General features: G+C 40.1%; 2 protein-coding genes across 5 annotated transcripts; both read left to right on the forward strand.

Moving 5' to 3' along the window:
- The first annotated feature begins 882 nt into the window (after positions 1-882).
- Positions 883-14,295, forward strand: atcaya (ATCAY kinesin light chain interacting caytaxin a). Of its 3 annotated transcripts, none has more exons than XM_080474016.1 (13): positions 883-1,557; positions 2,775-2,874; positions 6,855-6,913; positions 7,009-7,257; positions 8,280-8,453; positions 8,649-8,751; positions 8,855-8,986; positions 9,362-9,448; positions 10,670-10,768; positions 10,961-10,996; positions 11,205-11,273; positions 11,423-11,481; positions 12,236-14,295. In XM_080474016.1, exons 2-12 carry the CDS (start codon positions 2,798-2,800, stop codon positions 11,454-11,456), a joined length of 1,119 nt encoding a protein of 372 aa, XP_080330142.1. In that variant the 5' UTR covers positions 883-1,557; positions 2,775-2,797; the 3' UTR covers positions 11,457-11,481; positions 12,236-14,295. The 3 variants fall into 3 exon arrangements, with proteins under 3 accessions (XP_080330142.1, XP_080330143.1, XP_080330144.1); XM_080474017.1 differs by lacking the exon at positions 883-1,557 and adding an exon at positions 2,647-2,700; XM_080474018.1 differs by lacking the exons at positions 883-1,557; positions 2,775-2,874 and adding an exon at positions 4,706-4,952.
- A 1,079-nt stretch (positions 14,296-15,374) lies between these two features.
- mibp (muscle-specific beta 1 integrin binding protein) lies at positions 15,375-19,255 on the forward strand. 2 transcript variants are annotated; one of them, XM_080473793.1, is made up of 8 exons: positions 15,375-15,658; positions 16,512-16,602; positions 17,041-17,089; positions 17,316-17,490; positions 18,072-18,143; positions 18,248-18,354; positions 18,691-18,804; positions 18,947-19,255. In XM_080473793.1, the coding sequence occupies exons 1-7, from the start codon at positions 15,633-15,635 to the stop codon at positions 18,774-18,776; spliced, it is 606 nt and encodes a 201-aa protein (XP_080329919.1). In that variant the 5' UTR covers positions 15,375-15,632; the 3' UTR covers positions 18,777-18,804; positions 18,947-19,255. The 2 variants fall into 2 exon arrangements, with proteins under 2 accessions (XP_080329919.1, XP_080329920.1); XM_080473794.1 differs by lacking the exon at positions 17,041-17,089 and having other exon boundaries at positions 15,468-15,658; positions 18,947-19,210.

Here is a 19,255-nt window from a genome sequence, read left to right on the forward strand (position 1 = left end):
CACTAACACCGTTCACCAGGGTGTGTGTGTGTGCGTGTGCGTGTGTGTAACCTTAACCGTTGGTATACTATCCCTACATATAGAAAAGGATTCAGTATACGGAATCGATGCAAATCAGAAATAATGTGGGTATTGTGCTGATGCCCATGGCGTTAACTATTTACGGTTAATTATAATGCGACTCAACGGAGGCTGTTAAATGTACAGTTTTAACAAGACATGGATATATAGGTACTCAATATAAAGGCTAAGGTGAGAATCCCAAGTCTTTTCACTCTGCAATACTCAGACATGCCTCTAGGGGCACTTTGAGTAGCTCTGGCTCTACGAGCGCGGCTGAACGCAGACGGAAGTGGCACGAGGTGCTCCTCTCGCCGTGTTTGGATGGTCTTCTGCGGTATCCTCTGAATGGCTGGATGTGTCTGTGAGTCACTCCTGCACCGACGACTGAGCCTCATTAGAATTTCAACCAAAGCACCAGCTAGTGAGTCATTTTCCCAAGATGTTTCAGCTGCACGTCAAGTGCAGGCGCTGTGTCAGTGCATTATAAACTGACAAGGAATTTTAACTCTTATAAAACTGTTACCGTACAAATGACCTTGGATCATAAATGCTCCTCAGGAGTGAAACAATTTGAGGGAAACGATGCTTAAAAATACATCTAGGGTGTTATTCCTATTGGTTTAATGCATTAAAAAATAGAATTGGCAGCTTTGGAGGTAAATTGAGGAGCTGCTACGTTTGGCTGAATGCAAGTGAAGGAAAGGGTTGAATAATTAATGATGAGTAGAGTTGTGGTGTAGTAATAATGAAAGAGGCTGGGGCAATGAGACAGACAGGGTGGGGAGAGGCTATGGATGGAGAGTGATGCTGTTGCCAGGGAACAGCAGCCACATAGAGGACCATTGAAAACAACAGCAGGATTATCTGATGGAGTAAAGGAACAGGTTGGTGCTCATTTCCCCCCCAAGTTGCTGGGGATAAATGGGGTCCTTCCATGGAGGGATTTGGATACAGAGAAATGCTCTCCAAAGCTTTTGAATTTATATTATACTGAGGAGACAAAGATATTGCAGAGGTATTGGGATCTGCATGAGGGGAGAACGAGGGAGACAGAAAGAGAGATCATGATGCCAGAGCAGATGTAGTCCTGTTAAAAGGATTTTGTGTCTCAGCCGTGTGGATGTAGGAGCTCTGAGAGGCAGCCTGTCGGCTCTCTCTTCACGGCCAGTCTTTCCGCAACAAAGGTGGCCAGAGGCGGAGGATTGAGGGGGAGGGTGGGGAAGGAACAGAGGTGCCCCCTGTCTCCAGACACCTGCTGCTGGCGAGTGGTTGACATCGAGGACACTGTACGACTGTGTCTGTGCGTGTGTGTGTGCATGTGAATTAATGTGACAGAAAGAGGAGGAATCAGAGCCTCGCTCACCCAATTGGGTTGATGTGGAGGATCACAACATTTTCCCTGGAAACCTTTGCATCTGTGACTGGGGAGGAGGAGGAGAAAGGCGCTTGTGCACCGAGCAGAGAGCGGCTGTGAGGAGAAAACACATCGCTCATGTGAGTATCACCACTGACATAATGTCCTTACATTTATAATCAGCAGGCTGCACAGGTGCATTAGACTGTTCATTACCATTATGTTTCTGCTGGATGTTGCACTGAGGTGACCTAGAAAGGTTGTGGGGCCATTTCCTCTGTGATGTGGATGTACTGAGCCATTTATGGTTGATGGATTTTGTAAAAGGATCATTCATTTCAAGCTACGAGTGGCTTAACATAACGACTGAATGGACTGCTCGTTAGCTTTCAGTGGCACATGTAATTGGTTTCATATTGCAGGCACCTCAGTAACTTATAATATTTTATATTGCCACTTGATCTGTTTGACCTATATCAATTCAAAAGAACATTCCTTGTAATTATATCCAAAGAACCTATGTTGCATTATTTCTCACGGTCATCAGCGTTTTACTCGGCTGTTATAACCATCGTGGGCTGGTTGTGCTACCAGTTTAGTCCACTATTTGGTGGTTGTGCAGTCTTTTCCCTCACAGTCTGAGCTTCTAACCACAACTTAGATCCGTAAACACAGAAAAACCTGCTCAGACATCCTGGATATCATACATGACTGGAAGGAGTATAGTTCAGTCTAATTATACACCCCCAGATGCAGATAATGTTAAAGTTTTTATTAGTGAGGTGTGAATGACGTAATGATGCCACCACTGATTATGCAGTATGCCGGTACACATTGAGTTGTTAGAAGCACTCATCAGCACACCATATCTCAGCAACCACTCAAGTACAAATCAAAGAAAGTTGTCTGAAGTTCTTCCTTGAATGCCATTGTTAATGCTCCACTGTGAAAGGAGATCAAAAGGTAGCAGTACAGCAGGATTAATGAGCAGAGAGTGAGGGATTAGCCCTGAAAGTTGTCCTCTACTTTGGCCTCCAGAATTCCACAAAGGAGGACATTTTTTGATATTTGACTTTGAGGAGAGCTGAGCTCAAACATGGGCTCTGTACGAGTCAGTCACATGCCTCTCACATGTGCTTCTGTGGGTTGGAGGACGAGGACCACGTGACCCTTTGTGGTTTCCACCCCTAAAACTGTAATGAAAGAGAGTCAATTATTTGGATAAAATCACAGTGCCGACTGAACACGTGCTCCTGCGGTGCAGTCACTAAGCGGACTGTCGGGTTCGTATAATTACAATTTGTGACACCTTGCTTCTGTTCATGCTTGATAAGGATTTTTTTCCTCACACCTGCAGGCCCCTGCTCTCCTCTCTGAGGGATGGGCACCACAGAGGCGACACTACGAATGGAGAACATGGAAGTTAAAGACGAGTGGCAGGATGAGGACTTCCCCAGGTGAGAGCCCTCCAGTTCTTGCTTCAATGGCAACATGTGTTAACCACGTAATGCCAGGAGGCCGGTTTGTGTGACCTGCATATTGGTGTTGATCGAAACTTTGTTTAGAATTAGTCACCTATTTATTTTCCATCTGGTAATAGTTTCTCCCTCTACTCACATGCCTCTTAGCGGAGCCGAGTTGTAATACAACACGATTGTTTGCAAGTTGTGTGCATCTTTCCTCTTAGCGCTTGATGCTAAATGATTGAATCTTTTCTCACATCATGCATCCTTCGCATCAAGTCCCTGAGCATTTAATCACTGATCACTGAAATACTACCACAGCATGAAAACATTTGTGTTATATTCAGCTCTGAAAGTACAATTCCATGCATGGTGCTTCAGGTCTATAAGCAGTGTGTCGATTTGGTCAAAATAAAAAATGAGAACATAGTTAGGGAATGGGAGAAGCCATCTTTCCTGTGTAAAGTTTAACAAGAATTCCCTTCACATAAGGAATAAGGAATCCACACATTTATTGAACATATTTAAGAACTGATTAGTGTAATATATGTGTAACAAGCATAAGTGTAACAGATGTAGCAGTTGCAAGCTAAATCTAAAGACTCATCATAGTTCCAAAAATGAATTACCCCCACCTGTGCTGATGTTTCAATCATCAATGGATTGTAACGTTTTTTTTTATCTGTTTATGTGAATTTTATGACGACTGACGATGGCTGGCATCAGAAAAAGATTATGCATAAGTGCAGAGTTAATTGTGTGGGTTTTATTGTTGACAGCGACTGACCCTACTTTACTTAAAGTTTATATATATTTACTGGATTTGGTTTGCAGGTGAAGCATGTTAAATCACTGTAAGGTGGAATGAAGTCGGTCTCCGCTATTTTGTGCATCACACTGCAGTTTATTTGCAAACATTTATTGATTTGAAATTCATTAAACCCTTTATTTAGTTAATATATCCACACAACTGGTTCATATGAGCAGCAGCTAATATTCTAAAGTGATGACTTCCTCTGTGCCTTTTAAATATTAATGGAGCAATCAAGGTCATTTCTGTATATTCTCTCTCTCTCTCTCTCTCTCTCTCTCTCTCTCTCTCTCTATATATATATATATATATATATATATATATATATATATGACTGTTTCATTATAAAATCATTTCTATAGAAAGATTGCACATTAGTGTAGTGGTGAGCACTCTCATGTCAAAGTGAGAATGTCCATATAGTTTGAGTTCGGGATCATTTCTGTGTGGCATGTTTTCCAAGTTTTCTTCTCGTACTCCAGTTTCCTTGCACAGTCAGCAAAAATTAATTGACCATAAGTGAGTGGAAGTTTAAATGATTCTGTGTTTGCCCCGTGCTGAATTGGCTGCCTGTGCGGTGAATAACCTGCCTTCACCCATAGTCGGCTGGGATTGGCTCAATCACCTTGTCGATACTGAAGAGGATGGATGCATTTGTCCAGAAAGGTTTATGATTCTCATTAAAGAACTATTTGAGATAGCTGACCAATAATAGTCCTGATGAAGAAAAATTAGCCAGCAAAAATAAATTTCAAGTGCAAATACAGGATTTTGATAAAGAGGTTGTGAAGCAGAACTTTTAATGAGCAGATAGATTAGCATCCTCCTCCTCCTCCTCCTCCTCCTCCTCCTCCTCCTCCTCCTCCTCCTCCTCCTCCTCCTCCTCCTCCTCCTCTTCTTCACTCTCTATACTCCCCCTCCTCCTCCATCATATGGGAAGGCAGGAAGCCAGGGAGCAGGTGCAGCCCTGCCAGTAAACGGTCTCGGGCAACGTCATGTGACGCAACAGCATTCACTGATCAACAACACCACTCCAGGAAAATGGTAGCAGGTTCTGGTTAAAGACAGAAAGGAGACGAAGTAGCAGCCAGAAGTAAATCCATCATCACAGTAGAATCAACATCGGTATTTTTGTGATCAGCTGAGTCAACAGGGAATTAGCAGGCCGGGCCATAACAGAAGTGTGCGAGGTTAAAAAAAAAAAAAAAAAAGCTCATTCGCATCGGCTTTGACAAACACAGCCCCGTGCTCGCTCCAGAAGGTAAGCAGCAGTGCCTCATTGTCATATTGATGTTTGTAGCTGAAGGACAAAGCGACCATAAACACGGACAAAAGACATGAGCTTGTTTGTGTTAAAAAGAGAAACACCCCTCGGTCATAGTGATGTTTAATGCAGGATTATATTCCTGACAAAGGAAGCGGACTCGTAATCACTGCAGGGCTCCTCTGGGAATAGAGCCTATTTCTCTGTGCTAAAGCCAGTGCTGTCGGCTGAGGAAGAACAGATGCTGTCTCACACTGTCCTCTCCATAATGGGAGGAGGATGTTTTTGGCCGTCACATGAACGCAGCTCCAACTCTCTGCTGATCAACACGACTCTGTAGTTTCCTGCATCCCTAACTTTCTAATTAGAGGGCTATGTTTACTGCTCCTTGGTTAGACTCAATATTATTGCTGATGGCACAAAACCACATAGGTACGTGTCAGCACATGTGACCTGATTTGCATAGTTTGCTTGTTCTCTTATATAGACACACACATTTGCACATACTCTAAAAGCACACACATATGAAATAGATGTTAACCTCCTTTCTGCTGTGAAAGATGTCAGCAGTAACTAACAAGCAAGATGAAGGGAAACAAAGATGCATCACTTTGTTTGTATACAGATGCGCACTTTTCTCTGCGTTTTATTCCTGCTCTGTTTCTCCTCCTCTCCTCCCTCCCTGTTGTGACTCACACCCTGCCTGGCAGATTTGTAATCTTCATCTCTCTCAACTTGAAGTTAATAGCCATCCCTTCCTTTTTGGATTGTTTCTCTTTTTAGTTCTTAGCCAGAGTAGTGACAGCAGCCACACCTTGACGGTCCATTTAATTCCTTCCTAAAGCTACTTATTGTATTTAATTTAAAAGTGAAACTTAACTCTTTTTTTTTTTTTTTTTTTTACATTCATCAAACTTTGCCTGAACATACTTACCTTGAAACTGTCATGTAACAAAAGTCCAAATATTTCATAGCAGCTCTGCCTCTTATGTGAGCTTTTGGTTTTTACTAATTACATTTTTAAAACAAGCGTATTTACTTTTCTATTAATTTTAATTATTTTTGCTGCTTTCGTTTACATCAACATAGATTTCTGGCTAAACTGACCGGACAATGACACGGAGAAGAGCTTTTGTCTTTTGTGTATCCACGATTAGGTTTCAGCACAACACGCAGGGTCAAAACAAGAATAGACAAACATATTATATTACTATATTTATTTTATGAAATTTCTAGAACAAGGTGAGCGAATAGCCTTCAAAAGCAGGGCTGAGCAACCTAACTTTAATTGTGAGTGCCACTAAAGTTTCATCCTCCCTATACGATGGCCAACATGTAACAAGGGACTTCTATTTCAAAAATCTCATAAACAAGAGAGAACAGGGGTGTAAAACTCATCATACTTCAGGGGCCACATGCAGTTCATTACATCAGTAGGGGGGGGGGGGGGGGGGGGGGGGGCACGTATATGTGGTAATACAATTATGCTATTAAATGTTTCTAAATGAACAACCTCAAAACCTTTCATTTTGTTAATCTTTTTTTTTTTTGCTATGACACCTTCCAGTAAAAAGTATTATGAAATGATCATGAACCATGTCCTTTCCATGTGCATTCAAAAATACAGAAAAAAGAGTTACTCCTCACTCATATGTTTGGAAAATATTGTCACTTTTCAGGCTCCACAATCTTTTGATGCTGTTTCTTTTTACTTTCTACCACTGTATGATTAAGTTATGGTGAAACCTAAAGCCTGTTATCTTTTACTCTTGGTTGGGTGAAGAAGATAAGTGAGTCCTTATACATTTTTTTTGACTTTTTTGTGTGCCTTTACTTTAATGAAGTAGTAATGTGTCTTGAATATGAACTCAATACTAACTTGTTTATGTTTCCACCTAGACCACTACCTGAGTACGGAGACATGGACCCCTCCTGTGGTCTCACAGATGACAGAGCCTGTAAGCACTCAGCGATCATTAACAGAAATACCAACCCTGCCATGTGCCATGAACTGCAATTCTTGATTGAGACCTTCCCCGAATCTTCTCTGCAGCTCCTCCCAACTCTCTGACCATGAGCCCTCCTGGAGGAGGTGGAGGTGTGTCCACATCCCACCGCAAACGTCGCACATTGATTGCCCCGGAAATGAACCTGTCCTTGGATCACAGTGAAGGGTCCCTGCTGTCAGATGACTTCCTGGACACCCCAGATGACCTGGACATCAATGTCGATGACATTGACACACCAGATGAAACCGATTCGCTGGAATTTATCACTAATGGCAACGACCTGGAGTGGGAAGGTAGCAAGTCAAAATAGGCCAATAATATATTTCTTTACTGATAATAATGTTTGACTCCCCGGTGCTTTAGTGGTTAGGATTTTTGCATCACAGAGAAGAGTTTTCCCAGTTTGAATCTCTACTCTACGCCTGTGCAGAGTTTGAATATTCTCCCTATGCACTTACAGGTTTTCTCCAGTACTCTGGTTTCCTCCCACTGTCAGAAAACATGTGTTTGAGATTAAGCCCCTTTAATGAATGGATGGGGAATATCTCTTTATTAAAGCATAGGGCTCTCGAAGTGTGGGGGAGATAATGAGACCATTTACACGATTTCTCCGTGAAAATTAATAAAATAAAAGTCAGAAAGAAAAATTACGCAGGGTAAAGACATCCTCCTGACTGATAATTTTACATTGCTGCCAAAGCTCTGAAGCTCTCTGGCGCCTCAAGGGAGGACATTCTCCACACTTTGGGAACCTTTGGTATAAGGGATACAGATTAGAAAGACTCGTTTTGTTGACAATAAATTCTAAAATAATGGGAAAAAAATCAGCATCAAGCTCCTGTTTATCTTCAGTAATAATAGATACCATCAGTTTATATGTCAGGCAATGAATGTTTTCTTCCTAAAAAAAATACTATTTTCAATTATTTTGGGCCCATTGTCCTAAACTATTATCTCCCAGTCATAGTAACATAGTGCAGCAAGCAATCACAACAAAGAAGAAGTCTTGCTCAAATTCACAGCCTGTAATGATAATTAAATAGCAAAATTAAGTTATTTCAAAAAGGTAGTTGGCTAAAACTAACAATTGCCTTTTATTGAGTATATGAATTTCCTCAGCCTCCTCCCTCTTAGTGACACTGGATTCAGTGTACCATGCACCTTCACCCTTCATCGCAAATGCAACATATCTGACACTCCACTGATTTCTCTATGTTCTAGCGGGCTGGGTTTTATTGGGCAGTCACACAAATGTAGCATGAAAAATCTGTTGTTTGCTGAACTGAAAACTAAATGTGTCTGTGTGCATGCGTAGATGACACGCCAGTGGCCTCAGCCAAAGCTGGTCCTGCCGACGGTTCAGAAGACGTGGGTGACGATGGAAATGCAAACAACGGACGGCTCTGGAGGACAGTGATCATCGGAGAACAGGAGCATCGTATTGACATGCAGGTCATTAGACCTTACCTCCGAGTCATCACACACGGAGGTCAGTGTGGCGAAACAGCCTTCGTCTTCCAAAGTCTGATGTCATTTTCTTAAGATATAAAACTCAAATGATGGGATGACTGACATTCTTGTGAATAATATAAATGACCGTGTATCAGTTATCTTTGTCACTATGTTCTTACAAACGCAAGATGTTTTGACCTTTTGATATTAACTGAAAAAATTCTCTCATCAGGTTATTATGGAGAAGGTCTGAACGCCATCATTGTTTTCTCAGCCTGTTACCTGCCTGACAGCAGCTGTCCAAACTACCACTACATCATGGAAAACCTCTTCCTGTATGTTTCTCAGTCGCGGTCTTTTTCCCAGTGTACATTGACTACAGTAGTTGAGGTCAACTAACATCAAGTTTTAAAACATCCTGCCGACTTTGTCCTCCAGGTATGTGGTCAGCAGCCTGGAGATGCTTGTGGCTGAAGACTACCTGATCATCTACATGAATGGAGCCACACCTCGGGGTAGGATGCCGGGGATCAGCTGGCTGAAGAAATGCTACCAAATGATTGACAGAAGGTGAAGCAACAGACCACAGACCCACAAAACAGCTCTGATGAGTAGAAGTCATTTTTTTAATCCGTGCAATCAAAACAACTTTTCCAGAAAAGAAGTATATTCAGTCTTGCCCTACTCATAAGTGGCATCGGTTTCAATCAGTGTGCAGATACGTGTGCCTTTGGCCATATCAGATATGAGAGGGAGCCTAATGAAGCTGTCACATGCTGTCAGTCGGTTGACAAATGAAGTGGCTCACTGTCCCATTTATAGCTGGACTCGGTTCAAATCGATTTAATGTCACGTAATGCTCCACGTCTTTATTGTCACATTATATTAATGGTAAATGTGACCATAACCTAACGTAATGTGTCTTTTTATTTGTGCTTGTGGTAGATTGAGGAAGAACCTGAAGTCTCTGGTCATCGCTCATCCCACGTGGTTCATACGCACAGTCCTGGCTATATCTCGGCCTTTTATTAGGTAGTATAAACAATCCTGAGGTTGATCATTTCTGCTTTGAACTGACAAATTGATCATGTGTGATTTATACCCTGCCAGCATTTTGACTATGGTTATCCATTCCATTTTTGGTTTAATATTTTCATTTTCAGTGGTATCCATCCCACTTAATAGCTATTAAGGTGGCTGGTGTCGATTCCAGCAAGCAATGTGTGAAGCCAGCGATGATACAAATAAGGATGGAGGAGAAAACTAATAATTTCCTATTAAGAATACATATTTCAGCCTGAATTTACTGTAACTGTAATCAAGACAGATCAAAATAGTGAAAAAAAAAGCTTTAGTGCAAAATCATAAAGTTTCAGACTGTACATAAGCACCAAAGCCTATTTGTCCACTAATAAAGCTATAAACTACAATTATTTCAAGAATTTGAACTTCACTGAATGTACCAAATAGTTTCCTTCACCACAGCTGTGGGCTGAGCAGTGGCTGAAGAAGTGTTTTCTCGTGTAGATAATAAAAAACTGTCCTCTGATGCACAGACAGACACATGAATATAGAACTGACTTATTCATCCATTTCATAAATTTAAAACATCATCATGCCCTGAGGATCAAATAGAAGAAAGTCAAGAAGAAAGAAAGCATTCTTTAATAATCCCCTTGCGGAAATGGCTTCTCTGAACTTAACCCATCGTATTCAGAGTTAGCCTTAACTACACTGGGAGCTGTGGGCTGCCACAGTGGTCCACCCGGGGAGCTGTGAGGGTCAAGGGCTTTGCTCAAGGACCATCAATACTGGCATGAAGGGCAATGGGAATGGAACCTGCAAAAATCCAATTCCAAGTCCACTTCTCTAACCTCTAGGCTTCATCAACCTCTAGGACACCTCTGCACTTCAAATAAATCTTATCTAACTACCAGGAGAAGTGCTTTGTATTGTCTTTGGACGCCAAAAGCCATCAACCATAGACAGATAAGTCAGGGTTGTGGAGCTGGATGGATGGATGGATGGATGGATGGATGGATGGATGGATGGAAGGATGGATGGATGACATCCAGACTATCCATTGTCACAAAGAACAGAGGAAGTCATATGGTATTGTAGTAAAGGTAGTCATTGAGCATTTTCCTTATTTTGAGGTTTTCTTTTTCACATGAACGTACAATTCACTGCACTAGAACCACAGATTAACCAGATAACCCCCTTGTTTTGATGTTTTCTGGATATCATCTGCAGTGTTAAGTTCATGAATAAGATCCAGTACGTCCACAGCCTGAAGGAACTGGCAGAGATCGTCCCCATGGAGCACGTCCATGTACCCGAGTCTGTGGTGCAGTAAGTATCAGCAACCACTGGGGGGAGAACCTGAGACACAGGAGAGAATATCTATCTGCAGGAGGAAATTAAACTGTTTACATTTGATCCCAAATATTACAATAGGATTTCTGTTCTACTGCTTGAAATAGACTTTTATGACATGATAAATAGTTTGTGTTAAGGACATAACACTGTCTTTTGGGTTTCCAGATTTGATGAAGAGAGAATTAAAGCCCGAAAAGAAAGGTAACGTACAACTTTCAAAGATTGCTCTCAAAATGAACTGGTTTTAAAACCTTAATCTGAATTGATCAGCTGCACATGAGGGCCTCTGGTTCCTCCTCTGAATGACAAAACATATTTTCAATAAGTCTGCATGCTTGTGTGTGTGTGTGTGTGTGTGTGTGTGTGTGTGTGTGTGTGTGTGTGTGTGTGTGTGTGTGTGTGTGTGCAGGATGGAGCAGGAGCAGAGACAGCAGGAGCAGCAGTCTGTCCCACAGGGTCCAATTAAAAAGTCAGAGAGGTACTTTATGCTCACCAGATTTCAGAAACCTGTCGTATTGTTACCTTAAATAATAAAGTTATGCAGTTGTTTCTTTTTTTCATACATTGTCAAATCTTTTGCAGAAGTTAACGTCTCTGCTCTGTACATCTTTTTCCTCATGTCTCCAGACCCAAATCAATAGTTGTAGATAAAGGCTTATGAGGAGGACAACGCTTCAAACATGAAGGTAATAATAAAATCACTATGTATGTATGTATGTATGTATGTATGTATGTATGTATGTATGTATCTATCTATCTATCTATCTATCTATCTATCTATCTATCTATCTATCTATCTATCTATCTATCTATCTATCTATCTATCTATCTATCTATCTATTGCAGATGTATTAATGTGTGGCTCAGTGTTACAAATGTATAAATGTTTCTATCTGTTGCATGATAAACACTCTTGGCCAATAATCAAAATAAAAAGCAACTATTCATATCGTGTGATTTTCAAGCTCAGATTATGTCATGTTAGGAAAGAGAGCGAGTGGATGTGAACTCAAAATAATTCAATGTGACATGGTGTCGCTGTAATTTTCCCACTTTTGATTCACATGTTCACATTAGTTTGGTTGGTACACCTTCACACGCTGAGGACCTGACACGGCGTTATGTTGTCCTTGATGTTACTTTCTACTCTTCAGAAGAGTCTGTTTTCCTGGTGTGTTTTTAATTTATTATTAAAAAAAATTTAAATTTATTTTAAAAATTGTGAACAACTAATAACATTTAAATCCACCCAAACAAAACTCAAACCATCCATAGCCAAAGTGTGAGGGCGACCGAATCAACTGGTTGAAACCAGCTGGATGCTTTTTACCTACAAAGCTACGACTGTGACAATCAAACATAACGTTAATCCCTTAGTTAAAGCAACTAAACTCAGGTTAGAAATTTCAATATTTACTAATTGTCTGTGTTTTAATGCAGGATAAAACAGAAGAGTGGGAACCTGAAATGTTGGACTTACGTATATCTGTGAGAAGATGACGCTCAGCAATATCATCTATGCTTCCTTGACTTAACATCTCGCTGACAAATTCTGTGTTTTAAGATCAGAAATGATCATCTGTTTCCCACAATACTCCACATTTTGGGATCTCCGTCCTCCTTTCTCCCAGAGACATTAATATTGTGACTTGAAAATGTACAAGGGAAGTTGCTGCTCTGTTTCAAGGACTGTCTTTGTTCCTTTCTCGTTTGCCTGCTGTGTTGCAGGACCTTAAATGTAGCTTATAAAGAAATGCTGGATTATCACAAGGGTCTTTGTAGCTTTTGGATGCATCACATGCTTCAATTCAGAAAAGAAATAACAGTGACAATAGATTAAATCATACTGGTTTAACACAAAAAATCTCATTTGTTGGCCCCCAAAATGATGCAATGTCTAGATCACAAAGATTTATTCTGGTAGGATCAAAATAAAACTGGACCGTCGGTATGGCCTGGGTCAGTATGAGATAACAACAGGATGATCCTACACAAACATATTCCTGTGGATTTGTTTGTGTAAAGTGTAGATATGGTTTCCAGTGTGTCAGATGCCTTTATTTTTATTTTTTACCTCATACCTGCTTTATCATAAGGCCTCCTCAAGTGCTTCCTCATGTTTTCAGACATTTTAAGTGTCTAAATGTACTAACACTTGCTTATGGGGATGTTTGTTTGGTTTTTTTGATACACTGTGAACTCAGCTTTGTGTCCCTCCCTCTGTAATGTGTCTCAAGTCATAATGTGCCTCAATCACGCTCTAATGCCAGAGCACGGCCACCGTATGCATTTCATGATGTGGACACATAAAAAAAATGAACAAGAATCCTTGACACTGCAAAATCTTTGTGCTTGATTTCAAGCATCCATATATTTTCTGTTTTGCCTTTATAGCCGAAACGGTAGCAGGGGCTGGGCACGAACCCATATTATAACTAGCCTCAGACTCAGAAAACTGACTATTAGATATGTGAGGTCGTTTCCCACTTGAGATTTACAGATAAAACATATGCATTTGTTCTTGGATCATTGAATTTTCTGAAGCTCAATGGGAAATTCTGTTTTTTAATTCTGTTACATTTTGCAGAGTAAGCATGGTCATTTAGGGAAAAGCATTCAGCTCTTTCTCACATTCAAAATAGATCCAAACATTTATCAGACAGTCTGATACATTATTGGTCATCTTTGAGGGGGCTGCACTGATTTTTCTCTTGCGTCTTCCATTTGTTCTATATATTGTAGCAGGAGAGCAGAGGAGTCAGATTGTTTTATTTTTGTAAAGAACCTCACAATTGTATTGTCCGTATCCATTTTGCACTATTGGTTTTGGTTCTAACATGACCTTTGAATAGTTTCTGAAAATAATGTGACGTGAAAATGTATTTTGTGTTGTTACTTGCATGACGTGTCAAGCAGCTATGCAGTCATGTAGTCATAATTAGATGCTTTATGCATCCTCCATAAACTGATGTTTTCAAAGTGCCATCTCAAATCTGCTTTTCGTAGTTTTTCATCGCCTTTCAACGCACATAGGATTTTAGATTTTGCTTCAAATGTTACTTTGAATTTTTACATCATTGAACCAAATTAGATTTACATTTAACTAATGAGGTGAACCATTCGCAGCAAGGCAGCTACGGCGAAAGGGAAACTTCCTTTGCTTGTGGTTTGCCGGCTGAAATTAGTGCCTATTATTGAACCAAACATTTTGATGAAAAGACAGAAGAAAAAAACTAAAGGAATGTAAAATGTAGCCTTCAAATTTTTTGACACGTTTTTATTGGAGCCACACCAACATCAGAAGCGATGTTTGCATAGAAACATCTGATGAGACCTGTTTGAAATCAATGATGTTGACAGTTAAAGCACAATCTCTGCATGACCACAGATTCTTTGTCTGATGTAAAATGTTTGCTGACATTTAAAAGGTCAAGTTGAATCATCCTGAAGTTTTGAAGATTGTTTCTGCTTGTACATATGACAAAATAAATTGTTCCTTCAAAGACATTGTATGCTTGTTTGTTTTTAAGTTTTTATTGTTTATTTAAGAGATCCCGTTGAACCTGAACTTACCAACACTACAGGTAACAGAGTCACTTTTATTCTGCACAATGTTTTAGAGATTTTACACATAAATAAATAAACGCAGAGTGGCCTTTATGAACATTAGAAACATTAAAAACATGACTATTTTCTTTGAAAGGAACATTTTCAAGAATTCTATTTTAAATAATTTGTTTATGCGACTGCTTCACCTTTACATTACTTTGGCTCTTGTGTGAATCATACAGATTTCTTGACCTCTTTCAGTGGTATAGTAAAACATTTAATCTGTATTATAAATCCATATAGGCTGGTTGAACAATGTACTGACATTAAAGTTTGTTTTTTGTTGCTGTTATACTATCAACGTGAAGTTTCCAGTGAGAGGCTCATGTCCCCAGAGGGCTCCATTTTCTTCTGTTTTCAACTTGTCTCATTTGTTGGACGTTCCCTGTTTTCTTGTGCTTTGCTTTACACTCCCTGAATGCTGTCAACTTCAGTGTGTTGTTTTGGGGTTTTTTATTTCGTAAATCACATATTCATATCTCTGGTCATTCTAAACCATGAATATAAGGTGAGTGAAGTTTCTGTTTAGTGGATCTTTGTAACAATGCCTTTAGGCAAATTATATCTTAAACCACTGGAAAGCCTGTTTATGTTCCGTTATCATTTTGGAATGCAGCGAGTAAACGATAGGAGAATCGAGGCCATCTTTTTCCAAGCTTCTTCTGAGGGGATATCCATAAATTGAAAGTTTGAAAACCCCTGCACTAATTAAACTAAACTACAATTGGCAATTAATTATCCCCTCCGCTGTGGTCGCTGTTTATAGAAACGTGAGCAGCGCTGAGCACGTGGGTTTACGGTCAAGCAGCTGTCAATGTCGGGCTTATCCGTGGTTTTAATGCGTCCATCTGAAACCATCAATGGTAGTTTTCAACTGGCTGTCTCTCCCTCCGAGCGGACGAACCCCCTCCATACGTCACCACTCTCTCGGCGGTCGCTGCCAGCCTGCGCGTAGCAACGGTCAAAAAAAGGGGCACGAGTACGTAGAACCCCTTGGCTGCGCGTGTAGTGACGCACTACGTCACCAGCTGCTTATAAAGTGGAGAGCCTCGCGCCTGCGGTCAATGGAATAGTGAGAGAATGAGCTGACGGTGCGATAAACTTAAAGTTACGACTTTTTGTAAGTTTATTTATTTATTTATTTTCGTGCACTCGGTCGAGTTAACGTGAACTCGTGGTAGGTTCTTCAGCTGACGTTGTAGCGGGACCGCTAAGAAGAAACGAAAAGATGAAGTACATTATTGGAATTGGCGGGTAAGACTGTTCAATTTGAGTTTTTAGCGTTTTCTTTTCTTTTAGAGCTCATTTTATGAATGACAACTAAAAATAGTGCGTTACATCAGTTCGACTAGTGCTTGAAACAAGTCATTTAATTTGCATGATCACTGCAGCATTCTCCCACTGGCACTTACATTGACGTTAAAAAGCAAACAAACGAACCAAAATACTCAACATTAATATACACTTTTAAAGGCTATGTAATAAATACAGCTCAAAAGGCTTTGATAGCTGTTCTCCTGTTATCCACTCGTTTTATCAGCTGCCCGCCAGAAGTCCGTTTAAAGTCACGTTCTCTGTTTGTTGTCATAAATCGAGCGGGACATTTGAAAATGCACCGCCAGACAGTGCAAGTGGAGGGAGATCTGACTTCAGTCAGGTCCCACTTCGGGGACACAGTCGTGTCTCCATTATTATGTATGTGTTGAATAATACAGTTTGATTGCAATGATTTTCAGACAGTTTGATGTATACAGAGCCATGTGCTTTTTGTTTATCTCAAACAGTCAAGGAAAGAGCAGCTTGGATTGTACATTACGTTTCAGCGAAGAGGGAAATTAAAGTGTGATATAGAAGCACACATAAAAACAAGATAATACCTCATTATAAAACAAAAGAAATAGCTGCACAGCATGAGGGAAATAAAATGAATATCACACTAATGTGATTTTCTGTTTCATTTACGTGCTGATTTTCTTCTTTTGAATTTTTCTTTTACATTTATTTTTATTCAAATATAAACTGAAATGTTTGATTTTTTTTTTTAAGCACCTTATATCTGACCACTCTCATAACAATTTTCATCATTTTGCCATTATTTTTTTCACAGAGTCACAAATGGTGGGAAAACCACTGTGACAAATAAATTGATCAACACTCTGCCCAACTGCTGTGTTGTGCACCAAGATGACTTTTTCAAGGTGAGCTTTAGTACGATAGTGGACTGCTTTGTTGGCTTTCTTTTATATACTCCCTGCATGGGCACCACACGGAATCGGGGTGGTGGGTACTACTCCCATTGATCGCATCCCTTCCCCCACACTTTCTTATCTTGTGTAGAAGTGGCAATTTCAAAGCAGAAGCGTTTAACTGTCTAGTTGTTTCTTCACGTTCTGATTATTATTTAAATTTCTATAAAGCGATCCAACTCTTATATTGTCACAACCATCTTCTTAAGAAGCATTATAGAATTGAGTTCTATAACAGCTTAGAGCGTTTGCTTTGTGTATGCTCTATTCCCCTTTTCTTTGTGTGGGTGTGTTTGCCTTTTTTTAATCTTGCATTGCATACGAGTGGGCTCTGCAAGTGTTCAGCCCTGTGAGGTTGCAGCAATGTTTTATTGGTGACTGTTATTTCAGAACCCTGCTCATATAGAAGTCGGGGAGGACGGCTTTAAACAGTGGGATGGTAAGACTTCACTGAAGACAGCCAGCGACTTGCTGGAAATCTTATATAAACATACATGTCCTGTTTACATTTTTTCCATCCTCCATGATTACAAGCATCACAGCCATTTAACCTACACATCCACACACTATTCAATTTACATTAAGCACCAGTAACTTACAGACAGCAAACACTTTTTCTGTCACTTTGAATATTTGAGTAATGGGCTACCAATCTTTCTCCACAGTGATCACAGCACTGGATATGGAGGCCATGACCAACACGATAGAAGCCTGGATCCAGAACCCAGTGAAGTTTGCAAGATCCCATGGTGTCACATTGTCTTCTTTGTCAGAAGTGACCAACCGCGATGACCAGATCCACATCTTGATTGTGGAGGGCTTCCTGCTCTACAACTATAAGTGAGTTGATTTTTTCATTCTGACATAATTTCCTTTGTTTTTAACCGTTAAAAGAAAACCCAATGTTGTTCAGACCTTTGAAAGACAGCTTACCAGTGTAGGCACGCAGTGGTGATGGTTCTATTGAGATCAGGTTTGTACTGACATTAGATTGCTGGTATATAAAAATCAGTTTGTAAAATTAATAGTTTCACCAAATGACCATAATACCACAAGGGTCAGTCAAGTTGACCAGACCAACTCAGTTCTTTCGAATTCTAAGAAAGTTGACGTCACTTGGGTGGTGTTACTTAAGCTGAGTCACATGATACTGCGTACGCTTATGACTGGAATGTGTACATAGGCCCCCTACAAGTAGATTTAGACAGATCCTGTCATTCAAGATAAGACTGGACAAAGAGGCTCGCTGAGTTCTCCTTTTGGTGACTGGTGGACGGGACACAGTGTTCGAGAAATGGCTGCTCAGCATGCTGCAGGGATACAGATAAGGGGCAATAGGCGCTGAAGCAAGACTGTACACCTCTACAGATTGAATGTGTCTTGTATAATAATTAGTAATCCTTGTTTGCATCTCTCCCCAGGCCTCTACTGCAAGTGTTTGACAAGTCCTACTACATTGAGATTCCCTACGAGGAGTGCAAGAGAAGGAGAAGGTGAACACACAAGTTTCGATTTTTGTGATTTTGTTTGACTTGGCTTTTGTTGTCAGTTTAACTTTTGTGGGGTTTTTTCTGTTGCTTGACATGATATTTGTTAGTACAAGGCAGTACAATGTCCCTGACTCTCCTGGCGTGTTTGACGCCCACGTGTGGCCCATGTACCTCAAGAACAGAAAAGAGATGGGGGGCTGTGGCTTGCATATTGGTAAGTTGTGTCTGAAATGCTTTAGTCTGTGACTCTGTGAGTTTTTATTTATATAGCACCTTTTATACAAAATGCTTCACAAATGATGATGAAACTTTAGAAAGAACAGTATATGCACTTGCTGCATATGCAAGTGGATGGGTATACATTACATGTGTACAAAAGGTAACGCATGCAATTTGTCAAACTGCCATGTATAAATGGTATTATATGTAAAAATTAAAGTACGAGGAAAGTAAAACGATGATTAAAATGGGGGGGGGGGGGGGGGGGGGGGGGGGTGTCAGTCTGTAAACGTGGGAAACTAATAATAGGTTTACTTTTTGCATTTCACAGAATACCTGGATGGTTTGAAATCCAAAGATGAGATCTACAACCAGGTGTATGAGGACATCCAGAACAACCTGCTCAATCGTTTATAGGCACAAAACTCCTCTGAAAATTATGTTGGCAAGTTATACTTTAGTCTTTGAATATAGGTTTTGTTGTTTGAGGGCTCGTACGTTTGCTTGTTCAGAAATCAAAGTAACTTATTAAATCTGATTTTTAAGATGCACAACCCTTTCTAAAACAAATCTTCTGTTTCTTGCAGCAGGAGGATGGCTCTGCACACCTGTACAGAATTTGTAAATACATTCAATGAATTTTTTTTTTAATAAAGTTTTTTTATTATTGCTTTGTAAATAGATGGCAACATTGTTAATTTATCGTCTCATTAGACCAGTTTTTTAATTGTTTCATTTTGTTATACCTGTGTTACTTTTAAACCTCTGGATTGTATTGGACGAGAAGTCACTCCATCACCTTCTGTTGACAATAAATGATTCGTGTGCTACAAAGAGTGCATCAAACATCCCGGTGTTGTCTGGCTCCAATGCATAAACTGAACATTGTGAACGGT

This window comes from Lipophrys pholis, assembly GCF_963383615.2.
Source record: "Lipophrys pholis genome assembly, chromosome: 10".
NCBI classification, from domain to species: domain Eukaryota; kingdom Metazoa; phylum Chordata; class Actinopteri; order Blenniiformes; family Blenniidae; genus Lipophrys; species Lipophrys pholis.

What these genes read in the sequence shown, in the direction of transcription:
- atcaya (XM_080474016.1), top strand. Translation starts at nt 2,798, where the DNA reads ATGGGCACCACAGAGGCGACACTACGAATGGAGAACATGGAAGTTAAA. An exon ending in CAGGATGAGGACTTCCCCAG is followed by an intron (nt 2,875 to 6,854) that starts GTGAGAGCCCTC and finishes GTTTCCACCTAG; the next exon opens with ACCACTACCTGAGTACGGAG. An exon ending in CCGAGTCATCACACACGGAG is followed by an intron (nt 8,454 to 8,648) that starts GTCAGTGTGGCG and finishes TTCTCTCATCAG; the next exon opens with GTTATTATGGAGAAGGTCTG.
- mibp (XM_080473793.1), top strand. Translation starts at nt 15,633, where the DNA reads ATGAAGTACATTATTGGAATTGGCGG. An exon ending in GAGTGCAAGAGAAGGAGAAG is followed by an intron (nt 18,144 to 18,247) that starts GTGAACACACAA and finishes GATATTTGTTAG; the next exon opens with TACAAGGCAGTACAATGTCC. An exon ending in GGGCTGTGGCTTGCATATTG is followed by an intron (nt 18,355 to 18,690) that starts GTAAGTTGTGTC and finishes TGCATTTCACAG; the next exon opens with AATACCTGGATGGTTTGAAA.